Genomic DNA, 22,876 nt, shown 5'->3' with positions numbered 1-22,876 from the left:
ATTCAAGCATTGATTTTCAATGAAATCTTAAATAATGATACAAATTTTGAAGCAACGCCACACAAAATTCATGACCTGTTCCGTACTCGAAGCGACCCGAAAGTCACATGAAACCAAGTATGGTATAACCCGATAACTACCAACCTGAACCCGACTCGAACCTGACCCAAATCACTATTGTCCTCACCTGATAAGTATCTGACCCATGCATGAGCTGAACCTGAAAACACCTGCTACAAACCTGCTATAAACCCGACCCGACACCACATAATCACGAAAGATGACCGCGGTGAACCCGACCGAACCCGAAAGAAGAAATGAACCGAGACAGACCTGACCGAATTTATGACTGTTCCCGACCTGTTTGATTTAATGACATGACACGACCAGACCGAACATGACCCGAAACCTGAGATGACCCGACCTGAACCCGATTCGAGTAACTTAATTGACAGCTCTAACTTCAGCACTTAACTCCATCTTTATAATTGATATTTTTTTATTGAGAAAATATAACTAATAATTTAGAGATTCCCCTCTTACAAAGAGTCTCGTAATCTTTATTCCTTACCTTTTACAAAAGAAGCCACTCTACATCTTTTTGTTGAGGCATGACTTTGAACTGCATTTACATTTTTACTATCATACACAAATGCACTAATAAGAAGATATTGTTGATGTTAAAAATAAAAGATATATGCTTATGCAACTAAGTGAGCCAAAATTTTCAAACAGAACTACATCCATGTATACAAGGATGGTCCACAAAACAGATCGACTTCTCCTCCAGTCATTTGTTAATCTCCTCAAAACCCAGAAATTTAAACATAAATCCGAATTCCAAACACACTTTTACATAAACTAATTCGGGTCGATAACTTCCATTCTATTTTTCTATTATAGACCCAGGTTAGGTTTCTCATGCGCGTAGTGCATCCCAAACTATTTTATCGTAAACGAAATGAGCAAAAAATAGCTTGTGCCATGCACACAATAAGATTATGTATGTATTGCAATTTCTACATCAACTTGAACCCAAAACCCAGATCACAAGAATGTAGGATCATGGTAACATAGTGTAGAATTTAAATACTCAAAGCTGAAACAGTTCTGGTAATTTTACAAAAAGTTCCCACTTTTAAGGTACAATTCATACTTAAGTTTTTAGTTAATCTAAATCGGCAGCACAACAGTCAACTGAAGTTCATAAATTCAACATTTTAACAACTGTGATTCTCAGATTATGATAGATGAGATACTAGACAACATGTCAAGGGTGTCAACATGATGTGTAATTTTCAGAGTATGTTTCTTTCACAAGTTCAAAGTGCAGTTTGTAACAAGTCGATTCTGTATTAATAAGGCCGTGTCATGTCATATCTGTACAGTCGCGAAGAAATACCTAGCAGCATTCTCAGAAAAGCGACAGCGGCTAGTGACAAGAGAATTAATGTTGTACTACTAATGCCTGACTGTCATTTTCTCCAAAATTAACATACTTCGCTTCTCCAAGGATATCAGTTGCTCTAAACGGGGATCCACCAGTCTATGCAAGGCAGAAAGAAACGATGTTATGGCATTTCAACATGTTAAAAAGAAATAAAATCTAACAAAGTGAGAACATATACCATCTCATTTGGCATAACATACTGATCCTGCTTCTTAAGATCCCTCAAAGTACCCTGCATGATATGTAGATTTAGTCAAACAAAAATTTAAGAGAACAGTGCTGAGTGTTCGAGAAACACATAATGAAAATGCCCGCATATCAAACAAAGTAACTACTACAACATTACCACAAATCTGTAATTTGTTTTTACAGGGCTCGAATGGTGTTGGGCACACCAAATGCTGCAAAAATATTTCAGAGATCCTAAATGAAGCACATAGTATCACATGGGCCACAGCACTTCACCAATAAAACCATTATAGAGTTTGAGCCTTTATGGCCGATCATGGTTTCGCTCTTGGTCCGTCCTGTAATACGTTCATTTTCAAACCACTTTTTAACTTGTTCAGGGTCCTTATTAATTTACTTCACTTGAAAACTTGAACACATAGGGTCCGTTCAATATCATAGGTAGATGAGGAACTCATACAAAATGAAAGTGACAATAGAGATGTAGAAACTTCTTCTGGATTCCATATTTTTGCTTTTAGTTTCAAAAGAAAGAAAAATTGAAGACCAAAAATGATGACAAACAGGCCCGAAAATACTAAAGAGTGCAAATATAGGCAAAAAACTCTACGCAACTGATTGAGGAAGATGAAGAATGCCCAAAAGAGGACTCACAAATGCAAATAGCTCAGTTCTCGAAAATAATAAAAGACTTGACAAGGAAGAAATGGAGCACTTTAATTTCTACAATAAGGAACACATGATTCTGGACTTCAATTAATTCACTATAGCAGAATGGCAAATTAAAAAAAAAAAAGTGAACAGCACAGCATGATCTATTAACTACTGAAAATGGAAACCACTAGTCAATCATGCATCATATATAAAATACATTTATGTACAAAGCATTATCATGGAGAGCAAACGATCAATTAAATCATTAGCAACATAATGCATACATTAAGTCAAAAGGCATGCTAACCTTGTTAGCCCACACAAGCCCACAAGCATTACAAAGAGTCCTAGGTCCATTTGGTCCACGTCGCATCATCGGAGTTGACTTTGAACTGATTCCACAATGAGTACATCTACAAAAGGCGAAGGACACAGCAGCAGAACAATACATAAGCAGCATACAAAGATGTAGGAGCATAAAACTGGACACAAAGTTATGGGCCTCAGCAACAGTTCACAAAAGAGACCTAATGATATCTGAAAGAAACAGCATATGTCATCAATGAACGGCTAGTAGTTCTATGAATATATCAAGCTTAAGAGATGGGGAGGGAACATACAATGTCTCTAACTGTGTCTCATCAGAACCTGAATCTTGGGCATTACAGCCAGAAGATTCATCCCCTTTCTTTGTAGATGTAAATTGTCCCTTACTTCGGTGCATCCTGTTAAGAAAAACAATACAGTAGACACATATGAAAATTAAGAAATCAAGACCTAAATGACGCCTAGGAGAATTTTTAATAATCAACAGACAAGGAATACTACAGCACAGCATTTCTGGCTATTTTCCCTCCAGGTTCTCCAATAGCTAAAAGTGCAAGATCTCATCTACAGTTCTACACACAAGCACAATAGTTTGTACGTGAGCACAAATAAATTTAATCACCACGAGGAATCAAGCTCTTTTATTTATTGATGAAGGGATTTGGTATATTATTTTTTCTGCAGCAAGACATTGCAAAAGATCTTGACAACTTGATCATAGACAAAAGCCTCAGCTCTCATAGTTACACAATATCTTACAAGCCACACTAGCCCCTCACTGATAGGGGTCCGATAAGTAGAGATAGCACACCAAAGGTACAGAGTCATACATAAGAATGCACCGCTGGACATGGAACAGCATCATCCCAGAGTACTCTCTCTAAAGGAGTTTCCTATAGCAGCATGTAGTGCTACAGGAACCTAATCTATACTAACATTACCATTGCAGACAGCTCAAGACCATTGTCTTTTTCTAGAACTATGTATCTTGGCAACACTAAGAGAAGAGTATCCAGTCTTAATAAACAAGAAAAATAACGAGCCTAGACTATAAATGACTTGATATTAGCGAAGTTAATTGAAAGGATTTTCTATCCATACACCAATTTGTCGGATACAAAACAAATTACTAATATGACGTATGACCATCTTGTCTGGAAACAGTTGTTCTTGATCTTGCACATAATGAGAGGTGCTGATAGTACTGACACTGTCTTATATCTAAACTATATGCAAATATCTGAAATTGATATCCTTCCTGTTGCAAGAGAAGTACCTCAGAACTATTCTCATGCTCTTATTTCGTCATTTGTAGCAGGGCCGCCATTTTGGTATTATCACTTAGATTGAACTAATAAAAACTCCAGTCTTGAATAACAAAGTTAGATAAATCCCAAAAGGGAGTAAGGAACCAACTACAAACTCATCCTTGGGCCTTAAAAATATAAATTCTAAGAGTCTTCAATTTTAAGTCTTTAGACGTAGGCATTCATAGCACCTGATCTGAAATCAGCAGCAAAAACTTCCACTTTAGTTCATACAGCAATCAAGGCCAAGACGTGATCACTTTTAGTAAAAAGAAATGAAGAGTGAACAATATAGTCAATGCATGGCATAATTTTAGCAGCTCATTCTAAGATTTCCCAACCAAGGCCCCAACAGCTGGATGATCTGGAGACACAGATACTATAACTATGCAAACTACTACTTATACACTCAAACCAGAGGTTGCACCCAATTCCTTCAACCATTTAAACTCCTAGCTCAGTTGAAATAGTACATAAACAGCATTAAGTGCCTGACTATATAAGATATTGTTCACACCCCTGAAAATCACCTTTTTTTTCAGCTCATAAGGACACTCCTGAAAGACATCTTTCCCTATCTTTTGAAGTTCTTAGGAGATTAAACCTCCTCCTTAAAGGTATATAAAATGTTGGATAACATCTCAAAAGAGTCAATGCACCTTGCAAACATGTAAAGATGTAAGTTGAAGAAATATGAGATTTCCACCTACAGAATAACAGGAACTTGAAAGCAGCTCAACATACCGGTCAGTTGAGAAGTATGAAGTGTCTGTATATGCGTATCATGAAATTAATGCGCCAAATAAGTTTGCACTAGAAAGAGTGGTGCACTATGTAGTATGCAACTACAAGAGGTAGAACCTCATAACAGATGACAACTCAAAAAATTCAAAGATGACAGAAACTTTTGGACACTACTACAACATTTATTAAGTCTAGCCATTCCCTTAGAACACCTCTGTTCATTATTGAACAAGAAGAAACTCAAGTAATATTCTCATGCATACCTCATTGCCACTTCTTGTCGAACATTATACCTAATCAACTTATCAAAGCGGCGCTCTTTCCTCTTCTGACGAAATCTATTTAAGGATGCCTCTCGCTGTGGTTGACTACTGCGTCCTGGAAACACTGTCATATCCTGAAGCTGTGAATGGTAATTAATATGCGTAATATAAATAAAATGTGTAATGCATCATATAAAGTGTCAAGATGATTGATATGAAAAACGTTAAAACGTTATAGATAAATACCTGCTGGCTCCCATGTGTTACTTGTGGTACTTCTGTACCTGGTGTAGCAAGAGATGGTGCACTCCCTCCCACATTCCCTCCTAAAACCAATAAAACCGCTTCAACCTGCGACAATCAGATATATACTGAGCTCCCGATACACTCAAAATATGGCTTACGTCCACGCAAAAACAAAGGAGGGGGAACCTACAAACTGTCTAATGTAATGGTTAGGCTTATGAACTGTTACCAACATGTGCACAGCCAAATCATTGTAGCCACTAGCCAATTAACCAAGATCACTGATCACCTTTAAGATCCTTAACATTAGATGAGAAAACGGGACATAGCTGATACATATCAAGCAGGAGTTTCAAAAATGAAGATACCTGACTTTCACAAGGCATTTTCCTCCTATAACAAGACCAACATATAAAAAAGCAAGGCACACCAAGGTAATAGGGTCCCTACTCCCTAGGGCCTAGTGCACCTCAAGTTGACCTCGGTGCGATTCGTTGAAGTGAGGCGCAGCTAAGGAAAATTTAAGAAAAATATGAGAAAAATATAAAAAAACATAAAAAAACATGAGCTTTGATTTACAACGATTGCTATGAAATACTTCTCATGACAATCCTACAACACAATTTTCCTACTTTATAATCAATAATAACAAAGAATGTTAAAACAAAGTTGAAAACTCGTCAGAAATATTTTAATATAACATCGATACATGAACTAATAAAGCCTAACCATACCACACAATTGTCCTAATACCTTTGACAAGGTCTCCTAGACTAAACTTAACCCCCTAAAAACTGAGCCGTTTGAATTTATATAGCATGGAACTTCATAGCCAAAAGCCTTGGAGGACAACTTATCGAGTAAAATGATATTTTTTTGTTTAAACTAAGGGTTACTCTTTCCACTACCTTGAAAATAGATTAATGAATTGATCAAGCTTACCACAACTTTTTTTTTTAAAAAGAAATAAGATTACTTGATAGAGTGATCTTGAAACAACAGCTTTTAACATAAACTCTCAGACATCACATCTGTTAGAGAGCTTAAACTGAAAATAGTTTCACACAACAGTTACGACTTACGACACCCAAGTTGGCTTACACAGAGAGATATTTGCAAAACACCATCCTTCTTCCTTTCCCCACCCTTATCTTATTGCTTTCTCTCAAAAACCATTGCTAGTCCCACGATCTCTGTAACATATATATTGACAAATCCTTAAAAGGGCGATGATCGATCTCAAAGAATCAATGAAACAGTTGGTATCATCAACTTACTTAAAACACCTCCACTTCACTTATTCCACCTAAAAAAACAGATATTCCAACTCCATGTAGCAGAAATTGCACTTAAGCTAAACCCAATGGTTTTTTTACCCTTATACAAAATCGAATACCGAAAACCCACATCATATGATTCACAAATTGAATTTGGTAAAAAGAAAAGAGCAATCATGATCACTAGAAAAAAAAAATACAAGCCCTCAAAAATGTCTTTGATAACTACATACCCATTTAATAATACTCAAACATAAACTCACAATTAATCTTGCTCCTTACCGAAAACATCCAAACAGAAAATTGAATCCCACATACACAATTAAATTAGCAGTTGAAATGTTTTTTTTAAAAAAAAAACTCAGCTTCCAACTCTCAAGCATAATATTCCAATATAGCCTAATTTTACTATAATTTCTTTCCCATTTGTTAATCCACCCAGAATTAAACATCAACAATAGCACATTAAATGAGACTGAAAAAACCATTATAGCATACCTTATCAGGAGTGACAGAATCAAAGACATAAACTTGTCCGCGAAACGAAAGCGTAAGCTGATCAGAACCCTCAATCCTCCCAAAATTATCAACGGCGTAGATTGAATCTCCCTCAAAAGCGACGGAACCATCGTCGGAGCACCTCTGCTGATTATGGTGGTGATAATGATCGTCGATTGACTCTTCAACCCCTTGAACGACGTCGCTTTCGTCGATCAAATTCCGGGATTCTTGCAACTGAGTAGGAGAAGGTGAAACGCTCAAATGCTGCTCATGACCGTACATTTTGGGGATATTGAATTTGATTTTCTAGGGTTTTGAAATTGCATCAATTACCACAGAGTGAATCGAAGGGAGGGAGCTCCCTAACAAGTAACAATGGCGAAAAAAAAAAAAAGTTGAAAACCTAACCCTAATTATGAGAAAAGGGGATAAATTGGGGAAGATTTGAGAGTAGTTCTTCCAGTAAAGTGTAAGATGGTGGGAATTTGTGATTTTGAAGAGAGAGAAAATAACATTAAATACTTTTGTGATAATGAGAGGAAAGGCGGGTGTATTTCTGTTAAATAAATAAATAACAAATAAAGGGATGATTTTGGCCTTTATTTTATTTTATAATATGGTTCGTTATATTTATAATTTATCTGATTTATCGTTATTCAGTACATACTGTGTCCCTAAATCACGCAAGTAGTGTGGGCTTTCACTTTCACTTTAATTTTTTGGAATGTGTGTGCTTTGTACAATTGTACTCGTGCAGATATATGTAATCACGCAAGTGGAGTTTTTTTTTTTAAAGAATGTGGTATTAGAGACCCCAATTGAGGGAATTGGGTAGAGGTGATCGTGGGCCGGGCCGCAGCTAAAAAATTTTGCCTATTGGTTGGACCGGGTCGGGCCTAAATTTGGGCCGAATTTTTGTGTTTAAAGCCTGCTATTTTCGGCCTAAATTAGCGGGCTTTTGCGGGCCAAAACGGGTCGGGCCGAAAAATTCTTCCCAAAACCCGACCCGGAAACGAGACGGACGGGTTTAGTTCTATTTTAGAATGCTAAATATCGTTTCAAAACTTTTTAAAATCTCTTCGAGTTCATTGAACATTTTTAATGTTATTCTTCTTCTTCTTTTTTCAAACCACCATCTCCTGCTACCATTATCTTGATTGACACCACCTCCAACCCATCTCCACCTCCTCCACTTCGAAATTTTTTGGGGACATGGGGCAAACGTCAGGCCTTACGAGGTGGGTGGTGGCAAGTGGTGGCGGGTGATGGAAAAAGAGGAGTAAAATAGTATTAAAAGTGATTCCAACCCGATTTTAAGAAATTTCGGAGCAAGGTTTAACAATGTCCTTTCATATTTGATTCATGTCTATTGGAATTGGCACTGTTAAAATCGAATTTAAAGTTTTGTTTATCGACTTTGGACTTCAAATTTCAACTTGATAAGTCGTTTAAACTAAAATTTTAGAGGAATTTGTCAAAGAAAACCTTTTAAAAAAATTTGGCAACTTCAGACATTAAACAAATTTTTTTTTGAAGTGCAACCTTGAATGACTTTCAGGCATTGACTCTCCGAATTTTGGCATTGACCTTCACTAATGAGCCATGTGCACCCATTCTTCCTAATTAAACCCATTTCCCTCCCTCTTCCCCCTTAATTACCCACATAATCACCCCTACTCTCGAGTTCTCTCGCACTCAACTCCTCTTCTTCTCTCTCAGCAATCTGAAGATCTAGGACTCTCCTTCAAGCTGCACGAACAAAAAAAATGATTTCAATTTAAAAGAACATAGTTCAACCTAGAGGTGATCATTTTAGCCCGGCCTGTTTTTGAGTCGGGTTTTGGGCAGAATTTTTCCGTATTTTTTTTTGGCTTTGGGCAAGCCAAAAACGACTTTTTAGTCCATTTTTTGCCCAAGCCCGTTTTGGCCCGCAAAAGCCCGCTAATTTAGGCCCGAAATAGCGGGCTTTGGGCACAAAAATTTTGCCCAAATTTAGGTTCGGCCCGTCCCGGCCCATAATCACCTCTAGGTCAACCCAGCAATTGGGATACAGTAATTTTAAAGCTGTAATATAAAGCTTAAAAGAAGAATCTATGCTCCAGATTTAACCAACTATCCATGAAAATCAAAATGAATGCTATAAAATTTGCCTTCTTCAAAACGCAATATTTAATATATGAAACTAAAATTTGATAAATGAAATCCCCAATTCATAGTTTCTATTATTAAGCAACTAAAAAGATTTTAGAAAAATTCAAAAAAATTAAACTCATACTCCCTCCATTTCCTAAAAATCTTATCTCTTTTCGTTTAAGTACATTTCCAAAAGATCATCCCTCTTTTACTTTATTCCTTATTTGAATTTTTTTTCCCCTTTTTCCCCTCTCATATCCCTATCATATGATCCACCATTACATTATAAATTCAATTTTACTCCTTTTCTCTCTCCTACTTTAACCGTTTTTTATTTGTTTATTTATCTTAACCCTTTCTCGCTCCTACTTTACCCACCCCACACCCCAACACAAATTTGATTCTAATTGATATCTGTAGTAACAGTAATAAGGAAGATCTTTAGGAAACGAAAGGAGTACAATATAATTTTAATTAAGGGGAGGATCTATTATTTATATGATTGCACCCTTAAAATCTTTATGGGGAAGCATTTTTTCTCCATGGACAAGCAATCTTACCCCTAAAATTGTGTTTTTGTCTTCAAGGGGAAGCAATTTTCATTACCACTCATTACTACCTACAAGGTGTTATTGGATGAGAATGAAAATTCAAGAAGAGAAGTGGACACTTTAGAATAAATTAGCATTATCATGGGAATGGACAATGATATTTTTCACAAATTTACACACAAATTCATTCCCATTACCACCATTTATGACCAACTACCAAACGGGCCGTTAGAGTTCTATAAACTATGCCACCTAAGAAACTTTTTGTTGTTGTTGTTGTTAGTCAGAGAGTATCCATTTAATAGGTAGATTCCTTCCAACTTTGATTGCTTTATTCCAAGAATCAGGAATTGAACCCTAACCACTTGTTCAAAGGATGGGAGCACTTACCACTTATTGATTGGAAAAATTGACATGAATAATCCCTTTTAGCATTATTCGCAAGAATCAGGAATTGAACCCTAACCACTTGTTCAAAGGATGGGAGCACTTACCACTTATTGATTGGAAAAATTGACATGAACTTTGATCAATTAGCAAGTCTCTTTTTTAGTCGAATTAACATTTATTGTTTGGAAAAATTGACATAAATAATCCCTTTTAAAAATAATCCCAACTTTGAGTTATTTTAGAATAATTCCAACTCTAGGGAGTACCTTCTCAAAATAATCCGAACTATTAATTTTCTATATATTATAGATCTAAAACGGATTAGTGTCGGCAAGAAAAGTGATACTTTGGTTTATTTTGAGAAGATTCCCTCAAAGTTAAGATTATTCTGGAATAATCCAAAGTTGGAATTATTTTGAGAAAACAGATAAAAGTTGTGATTATTCATATCAATTTTTCCTTATTTTTTATCTTACAAACTTTTATATACTCCACAGAGTCCACACTTTGCCAATACATTATTGGACCATCAATATCCTTATTGATCAATAAGCAACTTTAGAATAGCAAGTCAGTCAAAGGCGGCTAATGCTATCAATCATACTACTTACAATCTCAAATTTTGTTAGTTATTGCAATCCCAATAAACTCACTCCATAAAACAATGGAGAAATGCTCACCTCTTAAGGTAGTTATGATTCCATGGTTAGCCATGGGACACTTGATACCATTTTTAGAGCTCTCAAAGTGCTTAGCCAACAAAGGTATAACTGTATATTTCATATCAACTCCTAAGAATATCACAAGACTCCCAAAAATTCCTGCAAATTTATCATCTTACATACACTTGATTATCATTCCTCTGCCTCATCTCGACCGCGTTCCTGATGATGCAGAGTCCTCTATGGATGTTCCCAGTACTATGCAACCCCTTTTAAAGAGCAGATTTGATTTGCTACAACACCCAATTACAGTTTTTCTAGAAAAGGTAAGATCATTCCATCTACTTAATTACAAGGAGATCTCCTATTTTTACTGTTAATGTTTTTGCAAATATGTATTGGATTACAAGTAGCAATACTGTTGTTAGATTAAATGTTATTAGTAAAGTAACTTTATAATGTTAGTAGATGTTAACATCATATATGTATATATATATACTCGTTCAAATTATAGTATCTATATGACGATAAAAGATGGTGAAGAGAACGCACCCTAAATCTTAATCCGTAACAGTTTGATTGTAATTGTTATTTTTGTAGGTAAGGGCAGACTGGATTTTGTATGATTTCACTTCCTATTGGATCCCACCTCTTGCAAGCAAGATGGGGTGTTGTTGTGCATACATAGCTTTGTTTAATGCTGCAACTCTATCATTCATGGGACCGCCAAGCGAATTAATAGCCAACACCCGGACATCACCAGAGGATTTCACCATTGTTCCTGACTGGATTCCTTTCGAATCAGACATTGCTTATCGCCTGCACGAGGTGATGAAGTTGATTCATTCGGTTGATGCTGATATCGCGACACCAGATACAGTAAGATTTGGTTATTCTATTGCAGGATGTGATGTTGTAGGTATTAGAACCTCCCCTGAGTTTGAACCTACATGGCTTCATTTACTTGCTAATAAGCTCTATGAAAAAACTATCCTACCTATTGGTTCTCTTTTCCCACATTATTTGGTTGATAATGATGAAGAATCAGATTGTATATTGCTTAGAAAGTGGTTAGATCAACAAAAATCAGATTCTGTACTTTATGTTGCACTTGGGAGTGAGTCTATACTAACTCAAAATGAACTAGAGGAGTTGGCTTTTGGTTTGGAACTTTGTGGTTTGCCTTTTCTTTTGGTACTTAGGAATCATGAACATGGGTTGTGTAAGAATGTGTTAGAGATGCTTCCGAAAGGATTCGAGAATCGAGTAGCTGATCGAGGATTAGTCCATCTAGGTTGGGCTCCGCAAATGAAGATTTTAAGTCATCCCTCAACTCGCGGATTTTTGACTCATTGTGGATGGAACTCGATCATTGAGGGACTTGGACTTGGACGTATAATGGTCCTTTTTCCCGTGATGAACGATCAAGGATTAATTGCTAGATTGTTGGTGGGGAAAGGGCTTGGGGTGGAGATTACGCGCGACGAGCGAGATGGGTCGTTAAGAAGGGAGGCTGTGGTCAAGGCAGTGCAGTTGGCCATGGTGCACAAAGATGGTGAAGCATTGAGGATAAGGTGTAGGAGCATGAAGGGTGTTTTTGGAGATAAGAACTTGAATGATCATTATATTGAGGGGTTCATACATTATCTAGAAAAGAATAGGAAATCAAGTTGATGCTTTTTTTTGTTTGTTTTGAGAATTGAGAAACATGTCTTACAATTTGGACTATTGATTAGAGTATGTAAGTACGTAACAATAGGCCTAGGATATCTTCTTGGCCTTGTACTTGGCATTTTTAAATTCTTATCATTAATTTCGTTTTTGCTTTAATTCTCAACTAAATTTGATGAAGAAAGTCCATGAATCAACATTTCTTAGGTGTTTTAGTCAACAATTGTGATTAATCCAACATTTTTTTCTCACAAATGCTGTAAACATATGAGAATTTTATTAAATCGAAAAATGGCTAAATTTTCTAAAGATTTAAAGAAACGAAAAAAAAACTATTGAGATTCAGCAATGTTTTACAAAAATATATATTGATATAAGTGTAGGTTTCACATATAAACACTTAAAACTCAGGGAACTCATTTAGACCGAACCTATAGTTATAAACTGGAAAATTGAAAAATTAACATAAGATATTCAAATTCTAAAAATTCAAATTTGAGTTTGTTCTAGAATTAAATGGTCCCGTACTCCCATCTATTTTTATAGCTTGGATTGAATTTATAACAACATTGCCTTATATCACAAGAGTTATCATTACGTAAATGTCAACTAGTTTAGTTGGTTAAAGTTTTAACGATGGTACCCACAACCAAGAATCCTTGTGACTCTCGCTACACCCAAAAAAAACAAGAATGATACATATATCATGTCAACTAACAAATATAAATTAGCTTGCAATAAAATTTAAATCCATGACATCTTACCATTATACATAGCGGAATTACCATCTCAACCAACCTTTAATCATGCTTTAAAATATTATTATTATATTTATATCTTTTAAAATTTGAGTTTTACTTATGATATTTACAAATCAAAAAATTACATACCAAGTTCGGAAAAACAACGCCCGAATCGAAATACTAGTTTTTATTAATTTGGGAATGGTAATCAGACCACTTAATTTAGGTTAGTGTGTTGCAAATTTAGAGTGCTTTAATTAATAAGGGTCAGTTGACCTCACAAAAACCCTCTACCACCTTCAATGGCAGTAATATCAAACTAAAACCACCAATCATAACCGAAACTTCAACTACAGTCTACTGCTCCTTATGAAATTTGGGGATTTCATTTTCTCTCTCCTCCACCACCACCGACGTCGCTTTTTCCCACAACTCTCATTCTCTCTCTTCTTCTCATCAAAGGTTGAATTAAATTCAAAACAATATTCTTTATTAAAAAACCCCATTATTAACCCAGATGATTTGCTATCCCAATTTCATTCACTAACAAAAACCCTAGCCCAAAATTCCAGAAACTTCAGAGTTCTTTCTCAATTAGATTCTCTACTTTCCCAAACCGAATTATTTGATTCTGTTACCTCTATTGCAATATTTGAGGGTCTCTGCAAATTGAAGAAACTCAATAGGGCTAAAAATGTGTTCTTGCATTTGAAGGATAATTTGAAGGTATACCCTTATTTTGCATTTAGTTTAGTTTTTGATTGTTTGGTTAAAGATGGAAATTTGGATGATGTTGAGGTTCAATGGAATGATATTAGTAATGGGTATGAAATTAATTTGTCTGATTATGTGATTTATGTGTGTAAATGTGGTGATTTTGATGAAATTAAGAAGGTTTATGAGAGAGTTTTGATGGGTAGTAGAGTTTTGGGGAGGCAGAGTTATGTAGCTTTGATTGGGGTATTGTGTAGATATGATGAGGGTTTAATGGCAAAATCAGTGGTTCATGAAATGTATTATAGGGGTTTTAGGGTTGATGATGTTACTTACATTGTAGTGTTTCAATGTTTTTGTAGAAATGGGGATTTAGATGGAGCTGATTGGGTACTTAGGAAATTGATTAATGGTGGTTTTGATGTTGATGTGTGTATCTATGGAAGCTTCATGTATGGATTATGTGAAGTAGGGAAGTTCCGGGAGGCGAGTAAGTTGTTTGATAAGTTGATTAAGAGGGATTGTTTTAGTGGTTCTAAAGCAGGGTTATTGAAGGAAGGGAGGAGGGCGATTTTTCAGCTGAGTTATAAGGGTGTTATTCCAGAAATGATGGTATATGAGATGTATGTTCGATCTTTATGTGCTGTCGGGAAGCTCGATGATGCTGAGTTATTGTTGAAAAAGATTATGAAAAAGAGTTCCATGGCACAGATTTGTGTATATGGATCATTTATCAAGGCATTGTTTAGGGTTGGTAGGGAGGAAGATGCCTTGAAGTTTTTCAATGTTGAGTGCAAGAAAGGATTCGTGTGCTCCGATGAGCTTGCAAGATTCGTCATTGTGCAACTGTGCGAGAAGGGAGGAGTTGATGATGCTATGAAGATTTTCGATGAGTTTACAGGAAAAAGCACGTTTATTAGCACTGTTGCTCTTTGTAATTGTTTGTTGGGTAGTCTTTGGGATGCTGGGAGGACAATGGAAGCCGAGAGGTATTTCGAGGGGATGAACAAGGGAGAATTGTCACCTCCAAATATAGCAACATACAGGCTTATGGTTTGCGGATTTTGCAACCAGGGAAGTCTAGGAAAAGCAATTGATATATTTGAAGAAATGCTGTCAAAAAATATACCTACAGATAAGATCATATATGAAGAAGTTATTGCTTTACTATGCAAACAAGGGTGCCCTGCAGAAGCATATGAATATCTTGACAGCATGACCAGAAATGGCTCTACTATTTCATATACAGTTTGGAAAAGAGTGTTTAGAGCGTTGATGGGTGATGAGAGAAGTATTACCAAATCACATTAGATTAGAAAAGAAAGACGGTGTTTAGATTTGAACACTCGCGCAATGTATTCTTAGGGTATTATGATCATTGTAATTGAGATAGAAATTATGTTTGTTATCCAGTTTATGATCATTGTTATTGAAAAGAAGGTATCATGATATGAGTAATATTCTAGTCTCATGTTGGTAAAGTTTGAAGATCTTCTGTTATTTTGCTAGCCTAAACATTCAGTTTCTCTTGAGTTTTGTACAGTTAAACAACTTTGTGATTTCTGTATACTTTGTCCATTTTTTGGTCTTACTATGATTCATTTATTCTCTGGGAGAATGTGGTCAGATGTTAAGGAACACTTCATCTGTAACTCATAGCATCAGAACATGCAAAACTGATAGTGCTGCATCTGCATCTCTGCATCATGTCCAAAAGCAAGGATTTTGGTGGTGACTACCCAGTAACAAAGTTGTTTTTATGATTTTCACGGCCGCGCCAATCATCATAATTGCTTTCTTGCGATGACCACCACCACCTTCAACCTTCTTGAACACCTTAATGGGCTCCATTCCTAAATAATTTGCGACTTTCTTTTTGCCAGACTACAACATAGTCATGTGCGGTGTTGTTAGATTCGTCTCGACATGTAGATTCATAATATCAAATTTTTATAATTTTTACTTAAACGAATTAAGAGATATTAATGGTTGAATAATGCCTTAAAAATCGTGCACAACAATGTTGTAGCAAATAAAAAAAGCAGAAGTAGTACATACTTTTGGATTCTCTTCATATGACCTATTTAATTCATTACTTAGTTTTGCTAATAAGAAAATTTACATGAATATCCACTGACTTAATTGATATATTATATTGGAGGGTCGTACTAAAAAATTAGTGTTCAACCTGATCTACGATATAGCTGGTACCTAAAGAATAACTTAATTATTATGAAACATCAAGTATTACATTTAATTTCGAAAAAAGAAGTCACTATGGGACATACCACATTGCTCATGACTCACAATAAGTTGTGAATCTACCTTGTACAAGATTTGAGCATTTTGTATAAAATTTCAATATAATTCAAACAACAAAATGTTCATAATGTCGAGGATCTAAACAAAGTCTAACAATATTATACTTTTGAAGATCCGAGATATCAAATAGGTAAGAAATCTTATTGAGCCATTGTAAGTAAAATCGTGTTCAGTTAATAAGCTTCAAATTATCTATCCATTATCATAAGAAAAAATAAAGCTTCAAATAAAATTTTATTAGCAAACATTTTCAACATGAAAGTATATAATATAAAGTCACTAGCATTAGCAAGCTAGTACAAACCATCAAATTAACAACACTTCCATTTTATATTACAAATACAAACTGCAAACCATCACACCAAAGCAACCAAATAGGAAAATATCAAACATAATAGAGTAATAATTGAAATTAAAACTTCTGCAGAAATTTATTAATGAAGTTTGTAGGAGAGACACATCATGTTGTTGTAGAGCGTAGTCGTTTAATTTGCGTGACTTGGATTACTGACAAACGCCTGTAGTAAAAGTGCTTGAACAAACTAATTTTCCACAACACGGTGCCACAAAAAATCCACAACTTCCCCCTCGAGCCCTGCACGCTGCTCTTGGGTCTGCAAATATACATGTGTTTAGTCAACATTATATACAACTACGTCTAAATATAATCTACCTATACAAATATAATAAAAGGTGTATGCATAAACAAAAAACTGTGCCACGTGACGCTCTCCTTAGGGAGTTTTAGTTCATGTAATGTATGTAAAATAAAAAAATTTAGAAAATTGCAGAGTATAGGGTTTGATCCCGAGACCGTACATATACTAAAGTTTTAACCACTGGATTAAGTTATATTTATTGTTATTATCATAAAATATTATATTAATAAATGAATTTTTCTTACTCGAGGCATAACCCGGGTCTAATAACTAGTTGATCTCTAAAAGTAAGTATTAGAAGAATTTAAAGAGAGAATGAATTTAATAAATAGAGGGTAATATATAATAAGTGTTTTAAATGGAGTTTTAGAACGTCTAGCTTAGGCATTCAGCTAATTAGCTATGTAGAGAAATCACATAGCTCATGATCTCGTTCATGTTGTTTGGTTTATTCAACAAGGTCAATCACATCAACAAGAAGGATAAAATTATACAAATTAAAAACAACTAGAATAAAGTACATGCATATTTATGCATGTAATTATATTTACCTCTTATACAGGTACCTCCTCTAAATTTGTCAGAGCAAAGAGAATCCGAGCAACATCGGGTAAAAAGTCCACAACCTTCATGAACATCACTGCATCCTTGTCCTTTTTGTGCCAACATTATTTGCACTGCAAAGGTTTCATTATATCCACAACATTTTAATTAGTATAGAACGTACACTTAATTTGAAGTTATGTTTCATGCATGTATGTGAGTTTCCTATCTAGGGGATTGCCTCATGCATGCAATATTGTGTGATAAGCATGTAGTATTTTATTTTGTTTTAAGAGTAAATGTCTGATTTACATTACATTTTCTTGGTGAAGATCATACTCCTAAGAGCAATGACGTATAGAAGAGATTCAATTCTAATACTACGTAGTTTCCAAAATTTTATCAAAATATAGGTAATTGACAATGATATTATTATTAAGTTATGTTCATGGCAATGCTTTAAATTGAACATGATCTATTATACACCAAACACTATGTTATTGCCATTTGAAGCTCTCCAAAATGAGCAAATGATAAAAAAAATAAAAAATCATTGGTTGTTCACCAGATACCCCTGTGGTATTTCAAAATTCACGGGGCACCCCTGATATTTCAAAAATGTACCAGGTAACGTCGCTCAAACACTACTACAAAAAAGGACAAAGATAACTGTTAAATAAGGCTTTACATAACAGTTTTGAGGTGTTATCCAAGTCAATGTAATGTAAAGTAATCATAACACCTGACGAAAGTGTTATGTTTGCCAGAGAAAACATAACAGTCATCTATAATACACGTTACACAGCTAGATAACACATTTTGTAAATAAGTGTTATGTTTGCTATTTATATGATAAATTGAAAGAAGAAAAACTTAACACTTAACTTGAATAACTGTTATGTTTTCCTATAAAATATATAACACATATTACCTATAACTGTTATCTATGATTTTTTTTTTAATAATTAAATTATCATTTCACACATATATTGGCAGTAGGTATTGCAGCACACAACACAATAATGTCGTACAGTACGGTTCCTTTTTTTAACAGGACAATACAGGTGATGTATCTGTTGTATAATTAATACTCAACCCATAAGATCTTACAACCAATAAATTAAATATGATATTCCAACCTTCAAAATTTTTTTATATTACAAAATAATTCAACTAATATTCATAATTCTAAACTTCTAAAAAAACTACTATATATACATATCAATATTAATCTAAATCATAAACAAGATCAAATCTAGCCTATAGCCACATCCACATGATATCAATATCCAAATCCAAAAATATAATGTATGTCCAAACATGGATTAAGATAAAAAAAAATTAGGTAGAAAGTTGGAACTCATTCATCATTTGTGCTTCGTGTTGATCTCCGACATATGTACTAGTCGTCTCAATTGTACCGTCTCAAACATGTAGCGACACACATAATATCCACAGTCTAGAGTACCAAGCGGTTTGTGAGGGCACTATACACAAGAAATCACAAATACTTTAATATAGACAATGAAAAATATTTTTCTGTATCAAAATAATAAAATGAAAGTCATATACCTCTATTTGATAATTGATTCCATCTGATTTCTGAATTCCTTTTAATCTTCTCATGGAAACAAATTTAGGTATAGCATGGGATTACGTGACTACAAAACATCATAATATAAATAAAAAAAACAATACATGATGTACATGTATACTCATTATATGAAATATATGACATCATATTATCAATAATAACTATTATTTTCACTAGAAACTAAAATTACAAGCTCTAATTTCCTCAAATAGAAAGGACACATAGCCTTTATGATAAATAGTGGACAGCAACAAATCTTGTTGACTTTCTCTCTCCTCAAGCTTTCTCACATCATATAACACTCATATACATACCATTTTCATGCATGTATGACCCGCATAAATTACTTCACAAACAATATCTAAACAAAGAACATTTAACTTATCACATACATATAGTATATAGTAAAGATTATCATATATCAGAAGACATAAAAGATGGGAAGAGCACTTGCATGGATTTCCCTGCAAAGATGCACAATGAGCACATTAGCACCCAAGTAGAACACCACAAAGCAGCTGCTTTTGGTCAATGAACGAGAATCTTACAATCTGTTGAGCTGCTCCCAATCTTTTATATAATCTGGTATAACTCCATCGAAGTTATTATCATTAATCCGACTGCATTAGAAGTAAATAGGACATCTAAATGAGGTAGAAAATGTTGTACTTAGGAGATGGTTTACAATTGTTGCAAATTTACAAATCCGTCAAATTCTTCGGACGCACAAGTGTTTGAGGCAGTGTTCCACTTAAATGGTTTGATGACTACACTCTAAAATGCATACCAAAAGAGAGAAAGTATATGATCTAAATTCTAAACAGATGTATCAAGAATATTTATTGGTTAAAAATAAAAAGTCTACAAAAAGAAGAAGAAAATATCTCTGCTATAGAAATGATGTACTTACAACATCTTAAAGTTCATTAAGTTCCCAAGCTCATCAGGAACTAACTTTGCCAGTAAATTGATTGTCCCCGAGATTCCTTGAAAGAAAACGATAAACAGCACGATAAGAAATCCAAGAAGCAATTTACTCAGATAAGAACACAATGACCAGTAAGCCATAAAAACATTTATTGAGTTTTTGCCAAAAACTGCCCATATTGACATTAGTCTGCACAACAGCATCCCTCGTTTTTGATATTTCATTTAGCCAATCATGTATCAAAATGTTTTTAAAAAAACCCACCAAAACTTTAATGACAGAAAGTTCTCTTTACTTAAGTCAAAATCTTACCACCAGCTTAAGTCATTCAGAGTATTATTACAAAATTGCAAACATGGATGGTAGATTATTAAGAGAATTAACATATTGGTACTTGAATAAATATGAATATACAAGAAAGCTTTGGGCAAACTGGCATCATAAAAGGTAGTTTCAAGCATATTACTCCTAGAAACAGTACAAGTAATCAATTAACCCAAAGTGTATAGTAACAAAATTAATGGAAATCTGAAAGGTATAAATGAATTTAGATTTCGTTGGGACTACGAAGAAGAAATATGATAACTACAGGGAAATTCGAAAAAATCGATCACTGAGATTTTTACATAAACCATCAGCCTTCCCTCTTTATTAATCTCTTTGATGGTTCATATAAGAGAGAGTGAATATTTTCATCCTTGTGAGCACTAAACAATATTATGACTTATGAGTGAGAGCCATTTTACTCCACAATTATCTCTATAAATTGAAGAAATTCTCCAAATAGACAACAAATAATGTAATCTACACATATGCAAGGATCATAGATGAAATAGGAGGTTAAAGCTCAAAAGTGACCATCTAATTTAGACAACTTCTATCTGATATTCTGATCCTAGTCTTCTGCCTCGTTTAATGAGTTACACAAAGTAGATAAAGATTAACATCAAGATTTAAGCATGAAGATAGGTTAAATAAAATATAAACTGTAACAAGTTAGAGTAAAGAAAGTAGAAGTTTAGCAACATGTTTCACTTCAATCAAACATTTGAAATTACTGAAAACAAAAAGATCAGATATGGACCAAAATTGCCTACAATGGTTAAGACTTTAAGTGCAGTCCTCTAAAATGGTTACTCTAAGACAAATACCACTTTGCATTTATTGGTGCCAATGAGCTGACAGCTCAAATCTTAGGCTTACATGACTATGGTCACCACCATGGTTCAATCCCTAGTAGTTGTTATGCTCGGGGATGAAGAGTATCCAATGGATTGGACTCGACCCTACTCACTTTCTTGATAGTTACGGTCCCCTTCCCCCTAACATCAACCCAATCATTGGTGCAGTAGTGGATGGCTAGAGGTCCACTCCTTACCTACCAAAAGATGGGAGAAAAAGCTCAAGGAAATATTAGATATTGAATCAACAACATAGACCCTATTTATTTGCAAACTTATTCAGAAAAATGTCTCATAGCTTTTAGGATCAAAGATTAACATAATTTTACTGAAACTCTTAAACACTTCTTATCGTTCTGCTTATATGCTTATCATTCATATTTAGACGCAGCAAGGAGAGAAGACTTGGAAACTCACATTTCTTTTTCAAACTTAGGCTTTGCCGCTAAGCCATCCTATGAAAGAAAATAATTGATTAGTTTTGTAAACAGTAACAAAATATGATAACTACAGGGAAATTCGAAAAAATCGATCACTGAGATTTTTACATAACCCATCAGGCTTCCCTTTTATATAAACCCTTTTCTACCTGCATAACTAACCACAAACACCAGACAGAATGATACAAGGACAGTATACAAAGACAATTGATAAAGCAAAAAGACATTTACCTTCATCCATTGATCGTCAGTGAGACAAGGCCATATATGATGAGGTTCAGTGAAACCTTAGTAGTGCACCTCCAGAACTTTTCCATACTTCGACAAGCTCATCATATTAGCATTAGTCCATAAAACAAGAGGAAAAAAGAACTAAGAATAGTTAGGAGTTTGTGATTTAACAATGAAAGTTGGGTCTTGCTACATCTAAAAGATAGATAAAAGAGTGAGTGAGTGGCAAGTAACTTATATGAATTCCAAGCACAAACAATTACTACTCTTAAGCCTCATCAGCAGATACTGGAACCTTCATGTGACTATATATTGGAGCTTGAATTCAAGACCCTAAATCTGAAACACAAAAAAAAAAACCCAACTTTATATAGATTGAACTAAGACCCTATAATTAAATGTGAAGAACAAAAAACGCCAGAACAAATTAAAAAGAAATGTTACCTGAAATTCGAAACAAAGGAGGAAATTGGAGCTTGAATTCAAGACCCTAAATCTGAAACACAAAAAAAATAAAGTCGCAACTTTATATAAATTGAACTAAGACCCTATAATTAGATGTGAAGAACAAAAAACGCCAGAATAAAAAGAAATGTTACCTGAAATTCGAAACAAAGGAGGAAAATTGGAGCTTGAATTCACTGGAGCTTGAGTTCGATTGTTCGAGCTTGAATTCGCTGGCCTTAGAGGAGAGTGAAGAACGGAGAAGACGCAGTGGAGCAGCCAAATAACCTCTGCTCTACCAGTGGGAAACCGTTCACAAGGAAGAAAAAGGGTTTACACTTTACAGCAATTTAGAACTAAAAAAGGGCGGGTTTAGAGAAAAATTCAAGGATATGCAGTAAGTGCTCCTAATATCGAGTCATGACAGTTTTTTTTTTTCAATTTAATTATTTTAACACATTTATTATTATTAATAATAAGCAAAGATAACAGTTTTTATTATTCACATAAAAAAAATTAAAGCATCACATAATAATTTCATAGCAAAGATAACACACATTTAGACAAGTGTTAAGTGATATATTATCAATACAACCTAAGATAACAGTTCTACGGTTAAAACGTTAAATTTAGACTTTACATAACGATTGCTTAAATAAGAGTTAATTTTGGGGTGTTATGTTTCCCCTTTTTTGTAGTAGTGAAAGGTTAA

General features: G+C 34.5%; 4 protein-coding genes across 32 annotated transcripts; 2 read left to right on the top strand and 2 right to left on the bottom strand.

Annotated features, from left to right (window-relative positions):
• Positions 1-1,058: 1,058 nt before the first annotated feature.
• LOC104888291 (GATA transcription factor 24) lies at positions 1,059-7,488 on the bottom strand. Of its 2 annotated transcripts, none has more exons than XM_010673225.4 (7): positions 6,956-7,488; positions 5,181-5,285; positions 4,935-5,068; positions 2,914-3,018; positions 2,601-2,706; positions 1,629-1,682; positions 1,059-1,546 (listed from the first exon to the last, which is right to left on the bottom strand). In XM_010673225.4, exons 1-7 carry the CDS (start codon positions 7,238-7,240, stop codon positions 1,448-1,450), a joined length of 888 nt encoding a protein of 295 aa, XP_010671527.1. In that variant the 5' UTR covers positions 7,241-7,488; the 3' UTR covers positions 1,059-1,447. The 2 variants fall into 2 exon arrangements, with proteins under 2 accessions (XP_010671527.1, XP_010671518.1); XM_010673216.4 differs by having other exon boundaries at positions 4,935-5,074; positions 6,956-7,485.
• A 3,075-nt stretch (positions 7,489-10,563) lies between these two features.
• On the top strand, positions 10,564-15,303 carry LOC104888305 (UDP-glycosyltransferase 91C1). Of its 2 annotated transcripts, XR_007271102.2 has the most exons (3): positions 10,564-11,020; positions 11,295-13,834; positions 14,185-15,303. XR_007271102.2 is itself a non-coding variant. In XM_010673238.4 (2 exons), exons 1-2 carry the CDS (start codon positions 10,697-10,699, stop codon positions 12,366-12,368), a joined length of 1,398 nt encoding a protein of 465 aa, XP_010671540.1. In that variant the 5' UTR covers positions 10,564-10,696; the 3' UTR covers positions 12,369-15,303. The 2 variants fall into 2 exon arrangements, 1 of the variants encoding a protein (XP_010671540.1); XM_010673238.4 differs by having other exon boundaries at positions 11,295-15,303.
• On the top strand, positions 13,478-15,133 carry LOC104888313 (pentatricopeptide repeat-containing protein At3g22470, mitochondrial). The gene has a single exon (XM_010673250.2). It carries the CDS (start codon positions 13,478-13,480, stop codon positions 15,131-15,133), a length of 1,656 nt encoding a protein of 551 aa, XP_010671552.1.
• A 3,149-nt stretch (positions 15,304-18,452) lies between the features above and the next one.
• Positions 18,453-22,566, bottom strand: LOC104888321 (uncharacterized). Of its 27 annotated transcripts, none has more exons than XR_008969578.1 (8): positions 22,320-22,562; positions 22,165-22,216; positions 21,721-21,861; positions 21,467-21,504; positions 19,851-21,246; positions 19,489-19,560; positions 18,919-19,007; positions 18,453-18,833 (listed from the first exon to the last, which is right to left on the bottom strand). XR_008969578.1 is itself a non-coding variant. In XM_057395182.1 (4 exons), exons 1-4 carry the CDS (start codon positions 21,728-21,730, stop codon positions 19,243-19,245), a joined length of 282 nt encoding a protein of 93 aa, XP_057251165.1. In that variant the 5' UTR covers positions 21,731-21,908; the 3' UTR covers positions 19,032-19,242. The 27 variants fall into 27 exon arrangements, 1 of the variants encoding a protein (XP_057251165.1); XR_008969576.1 differs by lacking the exon at positions 19,489-19,560 and having other exon boundaries at positions 19,851-19,926; positions 21,072-21,246; positions 22,320-22,558; XR_008969583.1 differs by lacking the exon at positions 19,489-19,560 and having other exon boundaries at positions 19,851-19,926; positions 22,320-22,564.
• Between the last annotated feature and the right edge of the window lie 310 nt (positions 22,567-22,876).

The sequence above is a fragment of the Beta vulgaris genome, chromosome 1 (assembly GCF_026745355.1).
Source record: "Beta vulgaris subsp. vulgaris cultivar EL10 chromosome 1, EL10.2, whole genome shotgun sequence".
Lineage (NCBI taxonomy): Eukaryota > Viridiplantae > Streptophyta > Magnoliopsida > Caryophyllales > Amaranthaceae > Beta > Beta vulgaris.
The sequence above is the reverse complement of the archived record's forward strand: the minus strand, read 5'-3'. Positions and strand labels throughout refer to the sequence as shown.